General features: G+C 31.7%; 1 protein-coding gene across 1 annotated transcript in view; it reads right to left on the bottom strand.

The window, feature by feature from the left end:
* LOC124354233 (ATP-binding cassette subfamily G member 4) overlaps nucleotides 1-27377 on the bottom strand; it is a 132170-nt gene that overhangs the window by 6573 nt on the left and 98220 nt on the right. The window contains exons 3-10 of the mRNA XM_046804539.1: nucleotides 25657-25843; nucleotides 19673-19818; nucleotides 18271-18509; nucleotides 11556-11684; nucleotides 9883-10052; nucleotides 9253-9421; nucleotides 8377-8477; nucleotides 7088-7243 (exon numbers count right to left, since the gene is read on the bottom strand). Of these exons, the coding sequence (XP_046660495.1) occupies nucleotides 7088-7243; nucleotides 8377-8477; nucleotides 9253-9421; nucleotides 9883-10052; nucleotides 11556-11684; nucleotides 18271-18509; nucleotides 19673-19818; nucleotides 25657-25843 (1297 nt within the window). The remainder of the gene's footprint in view (nucleotides 1-7087; nucleotides 7244-8376; nucleotides 8478-9252; nucleotides 9422-9882; nucleotides 10053-11555; nucleotides 11685-18270; nucleotides 18510-19672; nucleotides 19819-25656; nucleotides 25844-27377) is intronic.

Here is a 27377-nt window from a genome sequence, read left to right as displayed (position 1 = left end):
AAGGTAGCTGAACATGGTGCGCCTGAATTAGCACCCCCTCGCTACTGACGTCATTTTTGACGTCACGAAAGGGGGTGCTAAATCAGCACAGTGGCCGTGTCCAGGCCCTGAATAAGCACCCCCTTCGAATACGGGGGTCCTAATTTCAGCGCCTTGGCCGTGTTCATGTGCTGATTTAGCACCCCTTCGAATAGGAGGGTCCTAATTCAGCGCCTTGACCGTGCCATGTGCTGATTTAGCACCCCCTTTGAATCTGGGGGCTGTTAAATCAGCGCCGTATTGATGAGATGAATAATTACCCCAACGGAATAGAATAATAAACGTTTAACCATTATTGCGATTGATTTTCCATTAAAAAATATATATATATATATATATTATGTGTGTTGTATATAATAATATATATAATATATAATTTTATTTATATATAATTTTAAATATATTGCAATGAGTATATTTACTGCATTGCTGTCGTTTACTTAATATTTCAAAAACAAACAGTTCATTACCAATTGTAAAAATACTTTGCATCATCCTTAAGTAAAAAAACTAGATTCTAGGCATTCAAATACAGGTTAATTTTAAAGTAAAATTAATTTGAAATCATGGTACGAACAACGCAGAGGAACTGATATTGCGTAAATCCGGCATGCGTAATAAAATATACATAGTCAGAGATTATATCAACCTATTAACCACTTTAAAAACAATTATTTATTTATTTTAATTTTTCGAATACCAATCAAAAGCGGGAAAATTTAGAACCGTGAAATTGTAATTTTGCGACGGCTAAGAGCCAATTATTTTTAAGGACCCATCATAAACTGAATTATACTATTTAAACTGAATAGTATAATTCAAACACACTTGACAAACAATTTAAATATTATTTTATATCTACAAGAATCAATATCATTCAGTTTATATCCATATCAGTGAGTTCAACTATAATTTAAAAAAAAACGTTGAAAACAATGTTAAAACACGTAGCAATAAATATACTACCATATTTTCAAAAGCGTTATTGCTTAGGTCAAAACATACATTTATATATACTGAGTATTATGGATCTACATTGCTTAATTTCCCCTCTGTCGGTTAGTGTGCGTTTTTTTGTTGTTGTTAAAAATGGAATATCTTTTAAAATCTAAAAAGAAAACCTAATAAATTTTAATCCTACCAAGTCTTTGTCAAAATTTTATGGCGGCTAAAAATATATGATGATGTTATCTTTTAATACTTTTCAAAATAGTTGCTATTAAAAATATTTTACCTTTTAACTTCTTAAAATCTGCAATTATTCTAAATATTGCAAGAAAATGAATTTGAGAGAGTTCTATCACAAATCTAATGACCAAATATATAAAATATCATATGCACAGATTTACTGTAACAAACCACTGTCGACATTGAGGTTCTCAGCGAGTAGGTCACGATACAAAAAATCGAGTAAACGGCAGCTCCAGAATATCTTATGCCAATTGTGCTCACATCTTAGTCCCTTCATTTAAAGTACAGGAAATACATTAATATCTGTTGCAAATTTATCAACAATGAACGCCTTTATGAACAATGAAGGACAAAAACAAAACGTCTTGATTAACAATAATAAACTGTTGTATTTATCATAAAGCTTAAATTTATTCACAATATATATGTTTAAAAAACTAAATAAAGTGACTAGGTTATTTGTTATATATTAAGAATAATAAACAAGAAAAATCGTACAGTAATATTCAGACAGTAATGCTGTTATAGATGACAAAATCAAAGATAAGCGGTTTTATTGGAAATACATCTGATTGTCGCTTGACTAAATTTTCGTAAATAAATATGTCCTTAAAAACAACAGATGTTTAAATAAATTCATTAAACATCAAATATATGATTCTATTCTATCCTTAGATAGGCCTGAAACATGTATTTCAAATGTTTTGCATAATAAATGACAAAAAAAAAAAAAAAAATATAGGGACAAGATACTCTAAAGCTGATGTTAATTTATTTTCACGAACCGTGTTTTTTTACAGTAAATATGCTCTTAATGAGTTATTTATTATTAGTTTGAAATAGTATTTAAGTTAATTAGATTTGTGATAAAATCAACGATCAGATTTATTCTTTTATAGGCATTCAAATTATTCAATATCTGCTGGATTTTAAGGCATTCACAGTTAATCAGATTTAATGGCCGCCATTTCGAAAGTATTAATGAATATTTTTATAACTGGCCTTATTACCACAAATATTTGATCCAAATTAGGTAGGATTTGTTTTATTCGTTTTAAGATATTAAAGCGAAATTGTCTATAAAAAACACATACAGACTGACGGATAGGAAACAAAGCACCAAAGATCTATTTCCATATATTGAAATGCGTTTTCCATGACCTGAGCAATTGCGGTATATAGTCTAAGAATTACAGGACACTCTGAATATAAAATTAATATACAGAGTGTTCCACAACCTCTACCAATATTTTCAGACATTATTCATGGACCAAAGGTAAAAAACATTCATATTCACCTCTCTAAAACTCAATAATTACTCAAATAGCCACAATTTTGCTTTGGTTTTGTCTTTTTTACTTTACTATTTATATTTGATGGATTTTTTAGGTTAAAATTTTGTACATACCTTTATAACCTTAAGGAATAATTAAATCAAAAATTTAAATTTGTTACAAGCTTTATTTTGAAAATAGTGATTTCTAAAAAATCTTTAAGCGTAAAATATCTTAAAAGCGATATATGGTAAAAAATATCTCAATTATTACACGATTTAATTAAAAATCCAACGATACCAAGTTTTAAAAATTGGTTGTGAACTAAGGGAGATAGTTTGTTTTTTAAAACCAATTACCAAATAATATCCGCCTTTATTATATGACAGCACTGAATGTGGGCTGCAACAATCAGCTGTTTTTGATTTTAGCTGCTCTAATCAGAGTGATTTTAACATTACATTGTTGAACTGTGGTCATAATGTCCTTAATTATTTGTGAATATAAGTTTTATATTTTGATTAAGACGTCAGAAAAAACAATCTAATACATGTTGATTACCTAGACCTAAAATTAAAAATGTCTTTATAGTTATTATATTTCTATTTAATATTTTGTTTTTTAAATGGAAGACCTCAGACCTACTTCTGGCTTGTAAATTTATACGGAGTTTTTAGATATGCTATTGATTACGGGTGGTAAACGTAGATGCTTTAAATGTACCAGTAAAGATTGCTATTTGTTGCAGTTGTTAAGTTTGTTTCTAACCGAGGTTTAAAGTTTTGTTCTACCCGGAAAAATAAAACATAAAAAACATAAAAGTTTACTGTATACAAAATGAGATATTATGTATATTTGTATAGTATTTTTTTATTATTACTGAAGTAATATTTATGCTTCTATACATCACTGTTGACTACCTAGTTTACAAATCAGTTATAAATATTGCAACGAATTGAAAAATTAGAGTGTAACAACGTTCATTACACTTTCCGATATAAATAGCCTTAAAATAAAAGTACAGCTAAGCTGAAGTGTAATTTTAAATTTTACCTTTTTATAGACGCTTTATTACAGACTTCACTGAGATTTCACTCTTCTTTATACAATATCGTAAGAATGTTCATCCTTAAGTTTGACACTCCCAGATACATGGGGTTAGAAGTGCACGTGTGACTAATGTAAAAACACAATAGTTAAAGATTCTTTAACTGCATACAAACAGGCGATGATTTTCAGTTTTTGTCCATACATCATTACCAGTGTTCTAGTTTATCTTTTCTCTTTACTCGTGTAAAAGTATTCGTTACCTAGAGAGTATAATATGCCACACCTTGGGCCTGTATACTCGAACATTGTTTGATTTTTTCTTATATTTTTTACGAACTTTCATCAAACAAATTCATTATACATAATAAGTTCTGTATTAATATAGGAATACACAACTGATAATAAACATCGATATTATTACTCGACCACTTGATCCGGCCAGATCAGTTTTTGGACAGTAGGGTCGGTAGTGCACGGACGGGTTTCGTCAGCTTCGTCAAAATTATGTGTGCACCTACAGTCCTACAATCGATATTTGCTGGTTGATTTCACTCTGTATATGTCATATTTGGTAGACGGCCGATATATAACGAGCAACAATGTAATGGCAAAAATAAGGAGTTTCAAGTTTGTATATGTTTTACTAGCTGATTCCCCGCCCCTTCGTACGGAACTTTTGTAGAATAAAACTGGTACGTCATAGACATCTCCTTTATGTCTTTTAAAAAAAATGACATACTACTGATGAAAATAAATTATGGTCATTAGAAAATATTCAAATTTTAATTTAAATGCGACATTCCATGATTTTTGTCCATGAATTTTCATGCTTCATCTGTTTCATTCCATAAAACCCTAATTTTGAAATGTAATTAAAATTAAATATGAAAAAAAATGCCGCAAAGAAAAATTCTATACTGTGTAAACAGTGAACTATTTTTGCCTAAAATACGAGCCTTAAATTGTTTACAAAATTATATTAGTTTTTTTTTTTATTTGATGAGTTAATTAAACTAAAAAAAGAACACTCCATTTCCGTGAAGCTATTAAATGAAATAAAATAGTTTAATTATGGATTCGTATACAAATAACATAGTTTTAATTATATCTAGAAACATGTTTCATTGAGTTTTCACGATTGGGATTAAGGATTGGATTAACTGTTAATGCTCAGTGAATACCCTTATCTAGACTATGAGTAGATCTTCCATTGGTATGGACGCCCAGTACTCAATACCTGTACAATAAAAATGACACAGCATAGATACTAGACTAATTGTGTATACAAACCATAATTACATTTTACCTTCCGTAATATTCCAAAAATCTACTCAAAAATAGCTTTTACTTTCACAAAAATGTATAACTGTAGACACAGCAGTAAATATCTTATATTCGAGAGGGAAAACAAATGATGGTATTTTTATAGTAGTATTCTTATAGTTGATATGAAAGAACTTAATATACAATAATACAAATCTTATATCTCAAAAGAATGAATCCATACATCTAAATTAAGACAGCTAATTAAAATTAAAACAAGAGCAGCATTTATCATTAGTTTTAGTTTGTCTCTAATTACTGTATACTCGTAATTAAAAAACGTAAAGGGAAAAGAGCCTACATGGGCTTTAATGATCTGTGCGTAGAGAATTTTATGTTTTTTTATATATATTTAGCAGTGCTGTTAATTAAATTTACAAACGTATTAACTGAAAGAATAAACTGAAATAGAATAAATGAAGGATATGATTTAATTAATTATTTTAATAGGTGATATTGAGAAAAAATTAAGAAAGCAAAGTCATGAGTAAAAATTATTACACAAATATGACAATGCGTGTGAGAGGGAGGAGTGCTAAGGTCTATTAGCCTTGTTAGTCGGAGCATTATTATGTAATGTTAAGTCTATGGTAATTTTGAAGAGAAAGTAGCCATATTTGATTATTATAGTATTTAATCGTGTATCGGAAATTGCAAAACAATCGTAGATAGTAGCTTATAAGTGCAGCGTCACAAAAATCCAGATAACAACTGTTATAATTATGATTAAATTGAATATGTAAAATATAAATATCCTTTTTGCTGGTTGAATGCTAGGGGTGTGCTAATTCAGTGACTGAGCCCATGTCCATGCGCTGAATAAGCACCCCCTTGGAACAGGGGGGTGTTAATTCAGGCATCGACCATGTTCATGCGCTGATTTAGCACCCCCTTGTAGTCGGGGGTGCTAATTCAGTGCCTGGTCCGTGTCCGTGCGCTGAATTAGCACCCCCTGCCGTGACGTTCAGAGCCCGAGGGGGTGCTTATTCCAGGGGGTGCTAAAGCAGCGTCCCCGCTGAACATTACTATGCCATCTACCACATTACATGTCTGAGCTGTTTTATTATACTTCTGCAATTTCTGACATCAGTTATTTTACTTAACTCAGCCTATACAAAGCAGTTTAATTAGGTGAGGTAATTAGCTTAACAAATTCCCAGTAGGAAGATTTTTAGATCATACACAATTCAATTATGAACTGGATACTTTATAAATATATATTTATGGTTTTGTTTGAACAATAACAATAAATAAAATTTGTTTGATGGAAAAAACAAGTAAAAACTTGACTCGTTTTGTATGATTACATTCCTAATTTCATTATAAATATATAAACTCAATATACTACCTAACTATTGAATTCATTTAATGATTATCTACTCTATCATGAATTAATTATATATATATATATATATATATATATATATATATATATATATATATATATATATATATATACAAGTTTGAGGGCTGTCTCAAGGATAAACTTTTATAAATTCAACATTCCTATTGTTTAGCAGACTAGAACTCAATAGGGTTTACAAAATTAAACATAAATAGTCCATTAAAATTATTCTTAAATATTTAAAAAATATAGCAAATCAAAATTCAAGTTCAAAGTCCAAAAATACATAAAACTCGAAGTAATGTTGAATAATGTTTGTATTTTTTATACTATTTTAACAATTTACCCATATATTTGCTATCAATTTTAATTAGTTTTACTTTTACATACTTTTAACTTTCTACTAGCAGTTAAAACCTTTTGAAATTATTCAAAGAAAATTTGTTTTAATAGAGGAGTATAGTTTAAACAACACGGTTGTGTTCATAATATAGTTAAATTAAAACACACAAATACATAAAATTGTAAAGTATATTTATTGGTTTATATATTTATGGGTTTTATCACTCTTTTGAATAATGCCAAAATTTCTAGAAATTTAATTTAAGGAATTGTTATGATGCTCATTTAATTATTCTCCTCTATGAATAATAATATTTTGCCATTCGAATATAATAAATTTCCATTATTAATCCATGAAACGTGTACCAGTGGGTGAAAAAACAATGGAAGCTTAATAGCAAAACTTTTTGGCATTGATCTCAATATTTTTTCAGGCCGATTTGTTCTATTTTAATTAATGCTTGTCAGAAATCCGAATTAATCAGTTGAAGTAAGTTCTGTCTAACAGAGAAGTTACACTCACGGTTACATTGAAGACCGAGCCGATAGCCAACCCCATGCCCTCGGCTATCAAACTGGTGATGATGCCAACTGCACAGAACACAATGAACCTATCCAGGTCCCGAGGCAGTCCTGACATCGTATACACAATCACCAGGAACAGTAGACTGAAGATCACCTGAGCAAGATAACCGAATGGTTAAACACAATTATTTTTATAGCAACATAAACACAAATTCTGGAAAAAGGATATTAGGAGAGTAAAGAAATGATAGGATATGAGTTGACATCTAGAATACTGACATCTTTCAATCCTTTGATACTCTATAACGATTTATATATTTTTATTCTGATTATTCTTTATTATGGTTATTATTATTTTATTTCATGACTGGAAAGACATGTTGGATACAGCATGCACCTTGTCTATTTTATGTATGCATGCACCAAAGTTCAATGAATAAAAAAACTCAAATTTGTATAAAAATTTATTGAGTTTTTACATTTGTTCATATTTTCAAAGTAATAATAACATTTTTGTGAAGAAGATATAACAAATAACTTGATTTTAAAATACAAGTCATGTTTTAAAAATCAAAACAAACAAACTGTTAAAATACAAATTACAAAAAAATTATTAAAGCCTATTCAAAAGACTCTTTTTGTGCAATTTTAAAAAATAATTAATACAAAAAAGTATTATGACCATGAAGGTAACAGGAATTGTTCGGACATTTATAATTTTTCACAGAGATACAAGAAATAAGTAACACCACATTCCGTCTCACACAACTTTTAGTGCTATAATTTCTTGGCATTAAAGTATCAAGATTATTTTTTTCCAACAAAAGATGTAAACCATTTATATGTTTAAGTACCTGTATCTTTTACATTGAATTGTCCTTAATTCTAAATATATAACAAAAATTACTGATATTGAACATGGTCTACAATACTGAAACAATGTTTACACCAATAATATTTTTGTAAATCATTGTCAATGATCTTATTAGAATGTACATATTTACAATGTAAAACCCCCAATAGGTGTTCTGTATTACTGTGCACTACAGTTAAAAAAAGCAGACACTGTATTTATATGCTGTGGTATTTAATAATTCACTGTGGTAAAACAGGGTACCAGCAGTGACAATTGCCACCATTATGGAACTTTTTATGAGTAGTAAATTTATAAACTATTCGTCCACTCTCAATTTGCCCAACTGCTGTCCACTATGGTCATATTCATGTTCCGCCTTATTAAACGGTAATTGGTTTTTAAAGAAAAGATCTGCTTTACTTAGAACTCACCAAACTTGGTACCCTGGATAGTGTTAGGGCCATGTAATAGGGCTTCAGTCCATACCATTGATTGAAGTGTTCCTTAGCCAGCAACTTTACTTCGTAGGGAACTGCAACAACCAACATAGGAACAATAAATAATAGTAACTGAGCTTGTTAGAGACCTAATGAAAAATGTTTTGACCCAAACTAATTTTAACATGGCTTACACACACTATATGCCACGGCTGCACAGTCATAAAGTTTTTGCATGTATTTGGAAAATATACCTTTCAAATCCATATATATTTTGGATTTTGCAATACTGATATGAGAAATTTCACACAAAAAATTAATATTACAAGTAATACTATGATAAAAACATATTTTTAAAATGTTACAAAAAATATAAACATTAATGTTATGATTTATGAGCGCTGCTACATAGGGTCAAGGGGGGGGGACATTAACTTACTTGGAAGAAGAGGAAAATTTAGAAAAAAATGGTCAATAGACCCAAAATATATGAATAAAATTGATATTTTAGCAACAAGTTGGTTATTTGACCTATGAGGCCAATATAGCCTTATGTACGACAGAAGTTTAAGGTAACCCTTTAAATCCTCCACTTCCTCTTGGTTAGTTATTAAAACTGTTTGGTTGCACCCATGTTATGATAACCATAATACAAATGGAAATCAATACCATAATTTATTACTCCATAACAAGTATTATTTAATGCCTCACCAAGCGGGTTCACTTCTGACTGGTTTCTAACTTCCAGTTGAACCTAAACTGGGTACCGCAAAAAAGATGGTCACTAAAATTCAATTAATTATAGAGAAAACAATTTTGAATGTTTTAGCTGAGGTGAAAAACTAATCCAATCACTGCAAAATAACTCACATGTGAGGACTGGCACCATTACGTGTGTGTAGGCGTGGAAGAGGATGATGCCCATGCAGAACTTCATATGGTCAAAGAACATTTCCCCATCATTGGCTCTGTCGAAGAAGATGATACCCACCAGCAGGGAACAGATCATGTGATGGAATAGCTGGATTTTTAGCCCTAACTGTAACACAAGAATTAATTTGAAAATCCAAGTTTTAGTAATATGTAGCTAAATATATTTCTTAGTGTGGGATTTAACAAGTATATAAAAATCTCATAATTTTGAACATTTAGTTTAAAGTTTGTTTTTGAAAATGAAGGATTTGTAAAGGTAACAGGATTTTGTTTTGATATTTGCTACTAATGTTTAGTATTTTATAGTAATTATGTTTGTAATTAAATGACATATATTATTTCCAACTCTATACACATAAGGTGGGTGTAATTAATATTTTTCTAAGGTAAAAATTGTAGTTGATTGGCATATTATGAAGCCATTTTGGAAATTGGGCAGTGCTTGCGTATAAACTATGACAATTTTTTACAGTTTAAATCATCTTAAAGTTATTTTTCAAAAGTAGTCACTAAACAAAGTAAAACAAACCTTATAGTAAAAGACAACATTAATGTTTAAACCCTCACCGTGTTTCTGCGTATCTGCAGCAGCTTTCGTCGAAACAGTGTACAAAATTGCACCCAGCAACACCAAGTTTGTGCACAGACAGAATCCTCTGCGTCTCTCTGATCATTATAGTGATTGAGCAGTACAGCAGCTAGGTGACGCTTGTTCTCATCTGTCTCACTCGGCCTACCTGTGGCAAGTCACATTTCTTACAACAGTTTGCATTATAATAATTTTCTAATTTGCTTAAGTTTTAACATTTTTTGTCGCAATAACAACCGTGGAATTTTCAGTGCAGTATTGTAAAGCAACACAACATTCACACTGGATAAAACATTTCTGATTCTTAAATTTGCATGCTTTATTTTCTATACAAAATATAGAATTGTGGTGATCTAAAAATATAATTTTGGAATATTATAAGAGGTTCATAGAGTTTCATATAAAAACCACAAAGTAAACAAATTAGTTTTTTAATCAATTTTTGCACACATCAAGTCCTTACATTTTGTAAAGCAACCAACACTGATATTTTGTTAAAAATGCAGCAAAAATCTGCTGTTTCAACCATGATAGAGACCAAGCAGTGGACCTAGTTAGGAAATTAGGTAGATAGTTTGTGTACATTTCTGTCATATTTAATAATGTCTGTTTTTATATTTGTTATATTTTCAAATCCAAATAAAAACTTTTAAAATTAAGATTTCTTAAAAAAAAGCAAAATTTTCACTAAATTTCCAAACTAGCCTTATACAATTCTATTTAAATCTTTAAAGCTTCTAGCATATTATATATTAAGAAACTACCACAAACCTACAAAAATATGAGATTTATCAGATTAAAGGTTAGGGTTACAATTTAGGTTGAAATGTAACTTAAACTATTAAGGACTAACGTAAGGGTTCACTATTATTTTTGCATATCCTTAAGCGGATATATCAGTTGTACCTGCATGTCCATAATATTGGCAATGGAGATAGAGATAAAAAAACTGTAGTTATTTGTTAAAAATGGTAAAGAAATGTCAATGTATGTTTCATGATATTATATATGTAACAAGAGAAAGTTGTGTGACTTTTTTTATCAGTAGTTCAAGTTCTTTCCTATCTTGCTTTGTAATCTAGTAGGCAAGAGCCAGTTTACATTATACACCTAGTTTTCCTTTAAATAAATGGAAAAATTTTGCTTACGAAAGAAATCAATCATCATCCACACTAGTTTTGGGGAGGTCAGATTCAGAGGGTAATAAAAGGGTTAAAAATATAAAAAAATAACTTCCTCTCATATCTTATATATTTTTTAACTTGACATGTTTAAAACCAACCAAAAAACATGTAAATAATAGCTGTGTTTTAGTAAGGCCAAAAACATACAGAGACTAAAAATCAACCTTTACAGCAAAATTTTCATGCTGATTTAACTTTATGTCTAATGGTAAATTTGTATTTTTATCAAGTTAAAAATATATGATCTGAGAAAAAAGAATTGTTTGATATTTTTAACCCTTTTGATACCCTCCAATTTTGATCATGAATTATAGTCAAGCACTTTTTCACTTCCTTTATACACAAACTCCAATGGGTAAAATAATGCTAACATTATGCTAAAAATAAACAGCTTTTCTTAATTTTAGTTTCTTCTTAATCTAGAAGTGATTTTCCAAATACAAACTAAGGACCTTGTCTTCACTCACCCCTTAGCCTATTGTGAGGGTTGTCAGAGTTATCCTGGTTGTCTAGGTAGCTGGTAGACTTGCCGTTGTCTGTTGCCTGGGACAACTTGATGATGTTGTCCTCTTCTTCTCCATCTGTCATCTCAATAACTGTAAATAGTTAATTTATTATGGACTTTCCAAGCAAGACCAAATTTTCCAATGTTTAATGGATGAAACGAAAATATACAATATCATTTTCTTCTAGGGGATGTTGCATTACTTGAGGTGTCAATATTAATAAAAATAAAGTTACACTAACAATGTATTTTGTGTAAAATGTTTCTGGTGGGTAAGGTAAAAAGAGACCGAAAATCAATTAAAATGATAAGCTTTAGCTTATAGTGTTTATTTTTGGAGGTTTTGACAATTTGAGAGTCCTAATGATAGCTGAATTGTTTTTTTCTACTAAAATATCAAAGTAACGAATGGAAGTAGCAAATATAAATCTGATGACCCTCAATATTGCTAAACTTACTTGGAAAAACAAACAAGTTGATTACCAATAAATTAAAGGAATGCTTCTTGTTAAAAAGAGTAAAATGTAATGAATTTTTCTATAAAGATATATTATTGAGTATGTTATTTACGCAAGTGTAGTTTATTTAATTAAGTTTCCTTTGGGAGGGTATAGAAGAGGGACGAATTTCACATCTGAGATTTTAAAATGTAACACTTTTTGAGCCAGTCTCTTTCTGCCAGGAAGGCCTAGGTAGCTTCAAGCAACTCTAGTTGTTGGCACTAAAGGAACTAACTATATTGAAAAATAATGAATTTACATCCCAAGAATATTCTTAGTGTATATGTTACTTTAATAATGTAAATATTAACAATATACGCTATACAGTAATGGTTGCGGTAAATATGTTATACAAAATTCTGTGAAACAAAACTCTGAGTACACCCCTGGCTATTGGTAACCAGTATGTTAGAGATAGGAAGATATTTTATGTAGTAGTTTTAGAACCAATATAAACACAGTATATATCTGAATGTATAGCAGATTGTAAGACTGATAAGTCGATAGTATATATCTGCAAGTTACTACATGCCAATGTTATTCTCACATGTATCCTACACAATGTAGAAAAGATTACTAGAATCTTAAGGGAGTTCGGGGAAGACACTTGTACTCAAATGAGACTGCAAGTTCTAAAGTCATGCATGTCAGTTTTTACACAACTTTACAACTCTTATACGAGCTAGTGAGTGAATAATTCACTGCCACAGCTTGAACAATGATCATGGGCATGTTAATATATTGTCCAATAAAGCAGAATGACTCTGCAATGTTGTAGTTTTGTTGTGTACTTCCAATCTCTGTTTATTAAAGATCACTTGTGTAAGATTCAACTGTGTTGAATTTGAGGCAACGGGAGTTGGAGTTAAGTTTCAATAATTAAAAAAAATATTTAAACATGTTTTATTTTTTGACAGATTTTACTGTAACTATCCAGTAATAAATTTAAACAAGCGAGGCTGTCACTAAATTTATTGGCTCACTCAATCAGATAAATATTTCTAACTGATTTAGTTTACTTCATAAAAAGAAATTCTATTTCTGTATTATAAATATTGTTTAAGTTAAGCTTTGTTTCGAATCCTAATTTGTTATTTATATCAATATAATCTTAATACAATAAATGTGAAAAAAAGTGTTTTTACGTATAAAATATTGTATTTAAACGTTTCTATAACATGAGATAATTTTGAAAAATCTATGGACATATGGATTCCAATTTTCCCTTCACACTTAAATCAAAATGATATTAAAAAAACATTAACTATGACCTCCCAATTGTGTGCTTGCTACCATTACACCACAGAGTCCTCACTTTTTTGTGAATCAAACTTTATTGATATAAATTTGGTGGCCTTTTAAAGTTTTAAAACAAAATTACATGAAAACTGACAAGAAGAAAAAATTGTCAAGACATAAAATATGCTTGTAAAAAGACAAAGATATTGATAATTTGTTATGAAAGAATGATAAGGAACAAAATAAATGCCTGTTGATTACCCTCGTGCAGCCTGTACCTTACTTATTGACTAAAGTGGACCTTAACAGTTTTTGAGTTATGATTTTTTTAGTTAAAAACAGACATGCAGATGCTATACAAACTGAATTAGTCTAAAATATAGTGTTGGGGCGCAATATAGTGTTTATTTTACTTTTTTTTGGCCATACTTGCCCACATTCTTTGAACTCTGTATATATATATATATATATATATATATATATATATATATATATATATATATATATATATATATTTATATATATATATACATACACATATATATATATATATATATATTTATATATATATATACATACATATATATATATATATATATATATATATATATATATATATAAATATTTGTAAATATTTATACACTGTTATCTGAAGAAGTATGCTGACATACGAAAATTTATAAAAAGAGTTTACCAATATTTGGTTTTTTATTTCTAGATGAAGAGAATACATATTGATATATATATATAGAGGCATATATACAGGGTGGTCCAGGCAGGTGATTGTAGACGTCAAACCCAAGACAAAAAGTTCATAGAAACATATGTCTGGAAATGCTTCATTAATGAGATAAGGCTAGCGAAAGAATACACCCAGATTTCCACACTAAGGATTAAAATTAGGATTAAATAAACCCGGCATGAAACCATTAGAACAGTAATTAAGACAAACATTTGATCGTTTCATAAGAAATGTCACCTGAAAAATTGGATAAAATAGGTCCTTAAACTGTAATTCCCTTAGTTTGTAAAATACTTGATTAAAAACAAAAATTTACTGTCATAAAACACTTTATGTTTGAGGCGCTATAATTTCAATAAATGGCTAACCAATGCATAAAATCCAATACAAATTTTAGAAATTTTAGAGAATTTAATTCTGAGAGAATTGATATAAATAAAGTTAATAACAAACAAATTCTAAATTAATTCATTCAAATTTAGTTGAAAGAAAACAAACAGTGTAGTAAATGCACTTTTGAACAATCTGAATGCAATAACAACAGCTGTTACTGTAAGCATGTGAGCTAATCAGTTTGAATTAAATTTTATTACTTTATTACTAAGATGGTAGCATTGATCATTGATTGTTATTTTTGTTGGCTACCTAAACACAGTATGATATTCTTAGGGGCTTTGTTACTTTAGTTGTGATTAGTGGTATTGCATTTTAATCTGTGAGAAAAATTTATTTCGAATTCCATTTACCATTAACTGTGATTATTAATAATTTGAGTTAATTAAAATTCAATTTGTATTTATAAATTTGTTGGTTTTGTTTCACATTTCTTATAATAATGCCTCACATATTTTCTTATGCCGAGTACACAAATATGGTTCAGGTGTATGGTTTTTGTGATGGCATTCATTGCTACAGCTTTAGTTGCAGAATATCAATGTTGGTTTCCATGTGTATCCATTTCATGTGCAAAAAGTTCTGGAACCTAGTTTAATCAATTTTTGAGGTAAAAATTCATATGAAACGATCAATGTTCGTCTTAATTACCATTCTAATGGTTTTAGTTCGGTTTCGTTTAATCCTTGGAGTGGAAATCTGGGCAAATCTTTGACTAGCCTTGTCTCTCGCTAAAAAGTATTTCCAGACATATATTTATATGAACTTGTCTTGTTTTTAGGTCTACAATTTTTTTCCTTTTTCTCCCAGACCATATATAAATATTTGGCTAATTTTGCAAGTTTTTATACACCACGTTTTTTTTATATTTAACTACTTTACTGACATATTTTTAGGTATTTATATTTTTATTTACTATTAATTTTTTTAGTAATATATTCGTTATGATAGTAAACGTTTTTCCTTTACAGCCCATTTGTAGCAATATGAAATCATAAAATGGAATCTATTTATTTTGTAAGTTCAAATCCTTAACTGAAATACACTTGATTTTATGGAGCTCTTGTCATTAGAGGGCTGTTAACTTTGCTGTTTGTGGCAACCAATACCGGGGCTATAAAAGATTAGGCCAATAAAAAAACACGTAATTCTACTTCGAAGAAGTGATAAAACTTAATTACCCTCGTTTAATGAACCAACCCTTTTATTCCTTTATTAGAAAAGACTTCCACTAAATACTTCTTCCAAGACGGTGTTTTACTGACTTAAGATATTTTGTAATAAAACGAAATAACATTTATGACACAAAATTTTAGTACGGTACATACATGTACTCTTGTAGGTTATATATGGCTGACTCTCACATTTTTTCATACAAAAGATATAATTTAAAACTTAGTGTCAGACTTACGCGCCCGTTTTTACAACTAAATTCACTCAAAGTTTCCCGATTTTGTCAAAACTTTACTAAGACTTAAATTCTTGAAAAATTTCGGTATTGCTGTAGAGAGCCATCTTCAGTCTATACATGTTAAACCAAACAATAGAATATTTCAAGTAATTAATTGTGTCAGCAAAGTTTATATATTATATGAACCGGAAAACTTTCAAAGTAATCTCAATGTAATTTTGTACGAATATTTCCCTTCCCTAACTTAGACCTTTACAATAAATACAGTAACATATTTACTACGGTATTGTCAAAATCGTGGCCAATCACTAGAAATATTACTAATACTAAATCTCACGATAATCAACACAAATGCACCAAAATTATAAGAAACTAGACGTTTCCTAGTTAATGACAAACCTTTGGTACCTCTATTTTGTACCATATATTGAGCAAAAAATAACTGTTGATATTTATGTTTACTTGTGTAATTTGAGTGAACTTACAAAAGAATTCTCCTTTATCTAAATAGTAAATAATATTATTTTAAATTTTTCATCTGACCTTCACAAATAATACAGTACCAAAAATAGGAAATTTTTATTGCCATTAGTGAAAATAATTATATTTATTTTTTATTTTAGCAAAGCCTGTTTGTGTTTGTTTTATGGACTTCATAAAACAAATATGTAAGCAAAATTACAAATTAAGGATAGTGGACATGTTTGTTTGTTTTTTTTTTCTACAGAAAATTTACAAACCATACAATTTCCTAAGAGTTTATGAGCTATGTAAAATTTATTTAAAGCAAACATTCAGATTCGAAATAAACAGTTAAACAAATACCTACGTACTGTAAATCTTTTATAATTTTAGTGTCGCTTTCATAATTTGCGTCTCGCAATCCGACCCACGGCTTAAACTTCAAATCATGATACCTTACTGTTCACTCTTTATTTGAGTATTTTCTATACAGACAAATATCACCACAAAGGTGACCTCCTTAGAAAAGAAAAGTTGAGCGATATTTTAGCAACTGTAGATTATCAGATAACCTCGTTTGAAAAATAAGAATAGGGTAACTACACGAAAACTACCATGTTACGGCATCCAAACAGTTTATAGCTATATTCATGCAGCACCGCTGATTGTAACAGCTGTCTGACAGTCACGTTAGAGATCGTCGTTATAGTAAAAAATTACAGTGTACTGTTACTACTAAGTTTGGTTCTGGCTGGAAGCCTGTTATTTGGATGATCTGGATACAGGCAGCAGATAACAACGCACTCCACAGATCGTTATCGGTTATTTGTGTTACATAAATCACAGAGCACACTACTTTGGTAATGTGCAGAACATTTTATTATTCTAATGGAGAACCCAGGGTCACTGAAATCGTTCAGATCCAATTGTTTCAAAATTTAAATATGAATATTTAATCAAATTAGGTTTAGTAGTGTAGTAGTGGTGGTGTATATACGAGTATATATGGTGGTTAGAAAATGCCCCTTTAAGTGACTGAGCGTTAGCGAAGCCTAGCACTTGAGAAGTTTGAAAAATGTAATTCCTTGTCATTTGTTAGTCTATCTGTGTGTCTCTTCCCACGATACTTTGAAAATGAATTGACATATAGACTTGAATTTTGCTGAAGCTTCACGTTTATATAAGCAACACTGAGTTCGACACTGGTGTTATGTATCACTCCATAGGACTTGGCTGAGCATTAGCAAATATTTTTATATAGGTCCTATGGGTATCCATGATGGCAATGAGCAAATAGCAGAACAAATAAATTTGTAAACAAGCAAAATAAAATCATGTAATATTTGACCAGTGAAAAGAATATTCATACGATGAAGAGGAAAAATAATTGATTGGAAATTCAATGTCCAAAGTCGGTGACAAGTTTTGATTTTAGTGCACTCTTGCGTAACAGTACCCTCCCTACCTCACCAGAACCTTTAATATTTAAACACTGCCATGAAACCTAACTCAATGAATGAATAATGTGAATGTATTGTGGCAAGATATCTTCAGGAAGATTTCATCCGTAGACTTTAAATTGTATATGTAACTTCATTTCTACATAGACCAGAATGAGTTCTATGATGGTGCAAGTCCAACCATGGAATTTGGCAGAGTGTTATTGAAACATATTACTCAGCAGGGTGACAAAATTACTCTTTTCTGATTCAAATAGGTGAAAACATTCTTTTTTAGCTGATTGTCTGACTGTATATCTGTCCGCAGGACATTTCAAGAATGAAAAAGCTACCTCGAAATTTGAAATCTTTCATGCAATATCAGCAAAGCTAGTTAAGCAACACATGGTGTGGCGTATCACTAACTTGTGTATATTTGGAAAATATTTCTAACAAATTATATGTAACATTCAGGCTTATTTGCTACTCACTAAAGTCAGCCGGATTGTAGTAGGTGGGACACCTGAGTCCTGCAGCGGAGAGGAAGGGCACCAGTTCCCTAGTCGGCCCCTGGTACACGCAGAGCCCGGCAGCTAGCACGTACACGTGGTCGAACAGTTGGAACAGTGAGGCGCTGGGCTGGTGGATGGTGCAGACGATGGTGCGGCCCTGGTGTGCTAGGGTACGTAGCAGTCTCAGGGTGTGCGAGGTGGTCACGTTGTCAAGCCCACTAGAAAATTGTACACATATAAAGTATCTTCAGTGTTTTGGTATTTAATACAAGTAAAATATTGGAGCAAAACATAAAAAAGTTGTATATTAAGTCTATCCAAATTCAAATGATCTATTTGTACATTGTCCACTTATGACCAATGATATTTGTATGAACGAAAATGGTTTTCGTCAAAATGCGATGGTGAATTGAATGAGGTGTAACATAGAAAACATCCACATTCTTTTCATGTGCAATTTTAAGTAGGCTACATATTAAAGAAAATGTAATCCTGTACCATGACATGACTTAAAAAATTTTGATAATATATTTTGTACATGTCGTGATCCTTCAGTATAAAACCACACCCAGTTAAAAAGTGTATGTACATGTTAGTTCATCTGCGGCGACGTAGATCACAACCACTTTTGAGCCCAGTACCACCTTGTAGTAGACCTAGAATAGATTACTAATGTAACTATCAAAAGAATCATCTAAATCTTATAATTGTTTAAGAAATTCAGATCTAATACCAGTTATCAAATCTAGCACTGCGTTATTAGTGACGGATTTGAAAAAAATCTTTGCTTGGTGTGTCAGTTTAAAATCAGTTTTAGGGTCTGATACAGTACTAGTCAATTTAACTCCAAATAAATCACACAATTTCATGGGATAGTTTACTTTTATTTGGCGACTTCTACTTTCCCATTGTTTTTATGTTGTGTCGGTTTTATAACCGAACGTGCAGTTCAAATTACTAAGAATATTTTGAGGATGGTATTTTTGCTTATAAAAGTTCCTTCATTCCTTTTCATTTTGGTTTGGTAATTGTTATTAAATTGCTAAACTAATAACAGTATAGTATAACTTGTAGGTCATTTAATGAAATTGTATAGTTTAAAACAAACTAAGCAAAAAGCCTATTAATATTCTCTTGTTTATAGAGAAGGCATCTAGGATGGAGCATTACACATTTCCTTGGCTCTATTCAAATGGATTCGATTAAAGATAGAGGTAGTAACGGCCCATGGGCTAGTAACTAAGAACTATTCACCTGTAGTTCTAGGTCAATGGGGCTAGAGATCACTAGTCTTTTGTATTATGTCGAAAAGCGAAGTATATATTTTTTTAGGGTTAAATTCATATTTTGCCAATTTTCCAGGAACCTCTCAACCACTTACCTGGTAGGTTCATCCAGAAACAGTATGGAAGGGTTGTTGATCAGTTCGAGGGCGATGCAGAGTCGCTTTTTCTGACCCCCAGAGAGGTTCTCAGTCCGCACATACTTGCACTCCGATAGTCCCAGTGTAGCTTGGATGTCACCCACCTAGAGGGTCATCAAGTTATGAAAAATTTCTGATTCCATTATTATTAGTCCATAAACAGTACGGAAGGGTTGTTGGTTTGAGGGCGATAGTCACTTCTTCAGACTCCCGTAGAAGTTCAGGGTCCGCACACACTTTCACTCCGACAGTCATAGTGTAACTTGGATGTCGCCCACTCAGAGGATGATCAATTAAGTTATGAAACATTGCTGAAACCATAATTATTATTCCAGAAACAGTACTAAGGGTGTTGATTAGTTCGAGGGCGGTAGAGTGTCTCTTCTTTTAATGTCCGCAGAGGTTTTCGGTCTGCACATACTTGCGCTCTGATGATCTCACTGAAGTTTGGATGTCACACACCTGCAGGACCATCAAGTTTTTTTCAAACATAGCTGAAGGAATATTTATTCTTTTAAATGGTATTAAATGAACTGGAGAAGTGTTTGTGTAAAAGTTTATTTATCCTTCTCTCTATTATTTTAACAATTATTGTGTTAATTCTTTGGAATACTTATGCTATTTATAAGTCCTCCAATCAGTTATTTATGATTTTGTTATTACTAATCTATTGTTATTTCCAACAATATTGTTATTCTTTATCAAGGGATTCTACCACACGTTAAACGTCTTAAGTTTACTTTAACGACAAAATGGCTAAAAATATAGCCAATATGGGAAAAAATATGACTAATCACTCAGTTATTTCCACCGATCTTTAAAAATGATAATCTTCAAGTCCAGTGAGAACACTTTAACACGGGTCTACTATGTATATGAATAAAAGTGTCTGCGTTGAAAATGTAAGAAACCACCAGGCAGTTAAATATAACAAACATTAAACTTGTCTTCAGTACACTCTTAATTAAGGGGATTTCCTACCAAATATGAAATTAAGCTATTAAACCTGTTTAAAGCCAAAAAATCCGAGGAAGAAATAACTATTTGTTTTTGTTTTCTTATGAGAAAAAGCTGAGAAATTGTACTTAATCCTAAAAGGACCTGTGCGCTGCTTCCAGAGCGACAGGATATTCTGGGTGGGAAAGGTTTGGGATATGGGTTGCCTCCTGCTGAAATCCACAATGAGTGGTTTTGGGTATTAATCTCAGTCATGTCTCCTTAGAAGATGAGAGGACACCTCTGTACCTGCCTTTCCAGTAAAAATGGGTAGGGGTGACACGCCTGTATGTCTAAGCTAGCACCTTATGTCCTTTAACACCTAGGAAACCCCACCGACTCTATCAGTCATCCCCCGCAGTAGACTAGGCCTATCGATCTATCCTTGCACCCCATTATATCGACATTTGCAGTTAGTGATGCGCCCCTCCTGGACATCCATATAGTGTTTCCCAGATTTAAGTGACACATCGGTTTTTGCTGTACCGAGTGTAGGTTCTACTTGAAGATATAAGCCAGGCAGAAGTGAACCCTAAATAACTATAGACCTATCCCTATCACGTGTATCACCATACATTATTAAGTTTAGTTTTAGGCATATTTGGTATTCTGCATGAAAAATCTACTAGCTTTTGCGCATACTGTGGGTTTAGGAATGGAAGATCCACTGACAAATCAAACTGACAAATAAAGCTTACGCAGCCAGTGTCATAACTATAATCAAAGATTTCCGGTTCTCATAGCGCCGAAAGTTCTCAAAGACTACCCCAATGCTGTATAACATGGCAGTATGGCAAATTACACAATTGTCCAATAATTTTAAATTTAATCCAAGAGAATTTCCATTGTGACACAATAGCAAATAGTGGATTGTGATTCAGGTATCTAAACACAATCCACTCACATAGATGAAATAAATTTACAATTATTGGGCAATTATGTAATATTATTAATAAGAAGAAACCAATTAGTGATGTGAACTATAAAACTATCTAGCCACATTTAGTAACTTGAAGAATACACAGTAACATCTTTCTGAAGATATTACAAATGGTTACTTGTTTCTTATATAATATATAAAAGTGTAATGATTTTGTTTAAATCGTCACTTATATGAGTTTATATTTAATGATTACAGTATTTATATGATTTACTGTTGTTTTAATATTATTTTAAAAGATAAAGGCTATATTCCCATAAAGTAAATTTCATATGTAAAAGATCTTAAAACCTTTAATTGAAGTGATATCTTAAACGAAAATAACTGATGAAGAAACGAAATGCCACAAATGAAATTTTCATCTGTGTCAAAAACTGAAATAAAGCTTAAACCACCACGAAAAGTCATACCATATGACACAACTTCATGTAGGCATACACTTGGTAGGATTTTGAAACAATCTATATTAGAACCTAAAATTAATTAAGAGATTCAATTCATACAATGGAAGAACATCAGACCTAAAAGTCACCGAAGTATAAATTTATACGAAGCGAACGGACATGATTTCAGTGAAAACGCATAGCCCGCCTTGAATTTCTCAGAACAAAAAATTGCTCAGAGTCGAACCTCTTGACAGTATAACATGTGAAATGTAGAAGCACGAGATTTCATTCAGGAGCATTAGTTCTGTTTTTGTCCTGCAAAAACAGGGAGGACTGGTTTGCATACTTGGCCTTTCTCGAGGTCGAGTGGTCTGACCACTCCTACCAGTTTTACAGGACTATATCAGAGTTTACACTTGATGAATGGGTAAACATTATAGATGGATACAATAACAACCGGGCTGATCTTTCAAACCAAGGCGCTCAGTGGAAAATTTCCGAGTTAGCTAAAGAAAATTAGAAATATCCACGTTATTAAACTAAAGTCAACCCGGGTTGGAGATTAAAGGCAAGGCTATGCCGAACACAAATATACACATAACTAAGTAGGTTTTATGATGAGGCACGTTAATAACAGTTTTTAACTTGGTCCTGTTCACGACTTCCATTTGACCAATTTTTATAGCCACTATAGAACTGTATGTTTTGGATTATTTCGATGAATAGGTTTCTAAGATGAAATAAAAAAAAGTACCTAAATCAATTACAAATCGTCGGTTTATAGAATTCGATCAAACAAATTTACTTGCGAAAACTCCTTACTGTTATGCCCTATTGTAATATGAGAAATAATAAAGAACGAGAATACCTTAAACAGAGAAGATAGCATAACGTTGTTAAAAAGTTTGCCAGTGATAAAGAAGCCGTTGATTATAACTGTGCGTTGGTTGGTAACGCTTCATCCAATCACGAGAGAGCTCCGCCCCTTCAACTCGCCAATACAGACGACTGTTTATTATTGGCAGTTTCGGTTTAGCATCTGTTGACTGAAGATAGCATTTCACAGCGAGGCCGAAATATTCAAGAAGATAATTTTGTAAGTCTGTAATATATGTTATGAAGCGCGAAAGTCTAAGAAGGCTTTTGTTATATTAAAATTAAAACCATTTCCATTCTCGCGATTATTTCATTTTAGTAACATAGGCCTATATAGGCTCGACAGTAGGGGATTTTTTGGTCAAACAAATCCCCAGCCACAATGAAGTCCCATGTGGAAATCCCTAAAAATAATCAAAGAAAAAGTAATGTAAATACAAATCCACGACATAACGAAGCTAAACTAAGATAATTTATGATTGCACCATAACTCACAAACACTCGTTTTTGCTGGAGCTTATCAGTTGTTCATATTCAAATTGTGCCTATGTGACACAGACAAAAAATTATTTTGAAAACCCAATAACAATTACGCATATGAAAACCTAAAAATTAGTTCTTTTACTACTAATTAAAATTATGTCGAAAAGTTATCAAATTCTTTATGTGAAATCGACCTGGTGTGTGTGTGTGTGTGTGTTTACTATAGTTTTAAGCATATTTCAATTTCGCTAGGCCACATTACAAGTTCGTTTTCCATTCGTAAGTTTCTTTGTTCAGATGTTTCGAGGTATTTCATACACAACACAATCAACTAAAGTCTCCCAGCTGATAGCAGTTGTAGATTTTAAATGACTTGGTATTAGTTTTCAGAAACCTTATTGTCTATTATTTGAAGAATGAAGTATCTGGATAAATCACCATATTTCAGTATTTCATACTGTGTAGCATGTAATGTAAGATAGTAAAGAATGGCTTACTATGCCAGGCGAAGTTAGAGCTATTAAGCTCTTCTCTTTAACACAATATGAGGACCAACGGCTAAAAAGTGACTTCCAACGGCCTGGCAGCTGGACTGCTTGCAAGGACAGGATCGCCCAGCGGTCACCCATCCAAGCAGCAGCCACGCTCGACGTGACATGAGTCGACTAGCGGCTCTGCTACATCTCGCTATATCGACGTTAAGAAGTAACAACAGATGGTGAAATCATCGATAGAATTATCCGTTATAGGCGTTAGTGAAAACATCATTTGATGTTTGCGAAGAGGAAAATAAATTGTCCTAGATGGTACACACACACGTACACATCTCCTGGTCCATTTTAGGGCACCTAGGACGAACCGGTCCGTCTTCCGCTCTATGACGGACAGCTTCTACAGTCCAGCCACAAACCAGTGACGACATTCAACGGATATAATGAAGTAGGAAAGGAATGCCACAGCCCACAAGGTAAGTGTTTATACAATACTACTCAACGTATTGTACGTGACACGACGTTAACAGTTCTGCATTGATATGAACGTGAAATAAAACAATAGATCTATTAATGAATTCCTTAATAATTCTGTAATAACGCGTGCCATTTGGTCTCAAATGAATATTTCGCATAGTTACAAATTCTGCAATAAAAAGGAAGCCAAATTTATTTTATTCATATCACATTACTTTTGACTGTGGAACAATCTATGAGAGGACATTGCATAAATGCTGAATTCGTTGCCACTTGAGAGTGATTATAAATATACTACAGAAAATAAACTGTTAAACATGTTATTTGAGTTAACCCTGATAGTAATAATAACAATTTTCTATGTACCGTATCTCGTCAAAATGAGGCCATTACTAGAAGAATAAAATGGATTTCGATTATAAACAAAAGCTTAAGTGTAGCAGCGCTACCTATGCGTCACTAAACAGAACTAGTTTTACCGAACAAAATTTCTGCCATGCAAACTCCAAATGGATGCAGGGTCTATACTTTTTTTAAAAGTAAAACTCATTACTAAGAACATCATTCGAATGAAATGTAGAGAATACTTGTCCTGGGTGGTCGAAATCCATTAAATGGTTTATAGCGAGTAGTTTCTTTACGATTGAATGAATACTCAATTATTGTCTTGTACAGTATTCGACCACCACATAGAAGTAAACACCGATATCAAGTCTAGTAGATCATAGGTCTCCATAATAATCAGCTCTGAAGCTGCCAAACAGGTTTGAAGCCATTTCATACTGCATAAAGAGCCTAATGACTAGCTAAAATGGCTATCTCATTAAGTCATCCATAAAAGTTAAACTACCACCTGCTTTACCTGTTACATCTAAGTGCGATAATTGAAGCAGATATGACATTTTATACTCTTCTGATGTCTTGACTAACATTCAGTAAAAAAATTTGATTTGTATGGGGTTAAAAATCACTTTAATTGTGGAGTATTTAAAGAACCAAATTCAACATTATGTAATGTTTTATTGCTTTACATAGTTGCAGCAGTACACATGAGTGGTTTCACAGCCATGAGTATACATAATATAAACAAACCAAAACTGGAGCGCAAGGTAAATTTCCTGGCAAGCTAAATATTTATTTGTAAATGCATGAGTAGAAAGGGATATGAATGTTTTATAAATTTTTAAGATAACTGTAAAATGCTGTCTACACTGGACTGTAAAATGTAAAATGTCAATCTGACCATTGAGTGGATTCGACTTATTTGAAAATCGACTAAATCTGGCAACTTACTACAAGTTTTTTCTCTTTCCTCGTGGAGGATGACAGTTTGAGGTCAGCAGCAAACATCATCAACTCGTTCAAAGTCAACATTGGCTGCAGAAGGTCTTCCTGTGTTATATAGCACGACATTTTGCGGAACTTGCTCTCCTCCTTGGGCAGACCATTGACCAGCAGCTCTCCCGTCACACCTTTCGATCTGCCAACACAAGTATTTGGGTATTAATCAACTTATATAATAAAAACGATATATTATTATCAATAACGTATTATGTATCACTTACCAAAATAAAATTCTATATCAGTCATAAACTAAGCTTAACATATAATTATATAAATGACGATTAAGCAATGCAATAATTACTCGACTGCGGGACAAATACTCGTGCGATTATTCTTTGTCGTGCTTGCGTAGTTGGCTAACCTGGCGTTCTATGCACAATGATAAGATCTTGGTTCAAAAATCACGTATTATATTGGTTCACTTTATCTACTGAGATGGACAATGCTTTCAGGTAATTTAAAGTATAACTGTGGTGCAGTAATAATAGCAATCAACGCGAGGGTCAGTTTTCACTATCCTATCAAGCCATACTTACATTGATGTAACAGTATTGTTCTACAGTAGGCTACGTGCCTCCTTACTTTTCAACTGGAGTTTGCACAGTTTGGCAACATAGCGGGTTCGTTGACCAATAGCGCCTTATCACATGAATGCGGTATGACGATAACTCACAAAAGATAACTAACTTACTGACTAACTATAATAATAAATGAAATACAATAATTTCTATCAAGAAATTAATAATTAATTATCAAATTTTCTATATTAAATATTTAACTATGACAATGAATTTTAAACAAGTCTATAAAAAATGATGTTACAATCTCGTAAACTTTCTATATTATTATCAAAAAGGGCTTATTCACATACAATATAAAATATGTTTTACCAGATTAGGTAATTCTAAGCAATATATGGGTCAACCTCGATTTTTCTCATATTACAATATAATGTTCCAATAGTCAATTAGAAAAGGAAATGACTAAAATTTCTTGCCGGAAAGCAGTTATAGGGAGCAGGCAACCGCCAGACGGTCATGTGTTTAAAATTGTTTTACATACATTACCTACATTATATTGTAATATGTAATAACAATTTATCAGTAATTTTTAAAAAAAAAAAAAGGATCACGATGCCTTGCGCAGCGCTTCGCGCTGCTTGCTCTTTTAGAAAAAAAATATTAACTCGAGTAGTTCCAAATTTGAAGCCCAGATCACGTCAGTGCCCCTGATCACTAATAGGTAATTCTAAGCAATATATGACCGTCTGGCGGTTGCCTGCTCCCTATAACTGCTTTCCGGCAAGAAATTCTAGTCATTTCCTTTTCTAATTGACTATTGGAACATTATATTGTAATATGAGAAAAATCGAGGTTGACCCATATATTGCTTAGAATTACCCCAGATTATAATACAGAGGCGTGTTATAATAATAGCAGACAAAATAAAAAATATATTTAAGGTTTATATCTAGACTGAAAATTCAAATATTTGATTATGTATTATTGGCTTAGCGTTAGCAAATCCTATTCTCAAGGGGCTGGAAAAATGTAATTTATTTGTCTTTCTGTCTATTTGTGTGTTTATCGTATTTCCGCATATCTTGAAACCGAACAGACCTATAGGCTTGAAATTGTGATAAAGCTTCATTTCTATATGAGGAACACTGA

Source organism: Homalodisca vitripennis, chromosome 2 (genome assembly GCF_021130785.1).
Source record: "Homalodisca vitripennis isolate AUS2020 chromosome 2, UT_GWSS_2.1, whole genome shotgun sequence".
In the NCBI taxonomy this organism is placed as follows: domain Eukaryota; kingdom Metazoa; phylum Arthropoda; class Insecta; order Hemiptera; family Cicadellidae; genus Homalodisca; species Homalodisca vitripennis.
This window is presented reverse-complemented; position numbering and strand designations above follow the sequence as displayed.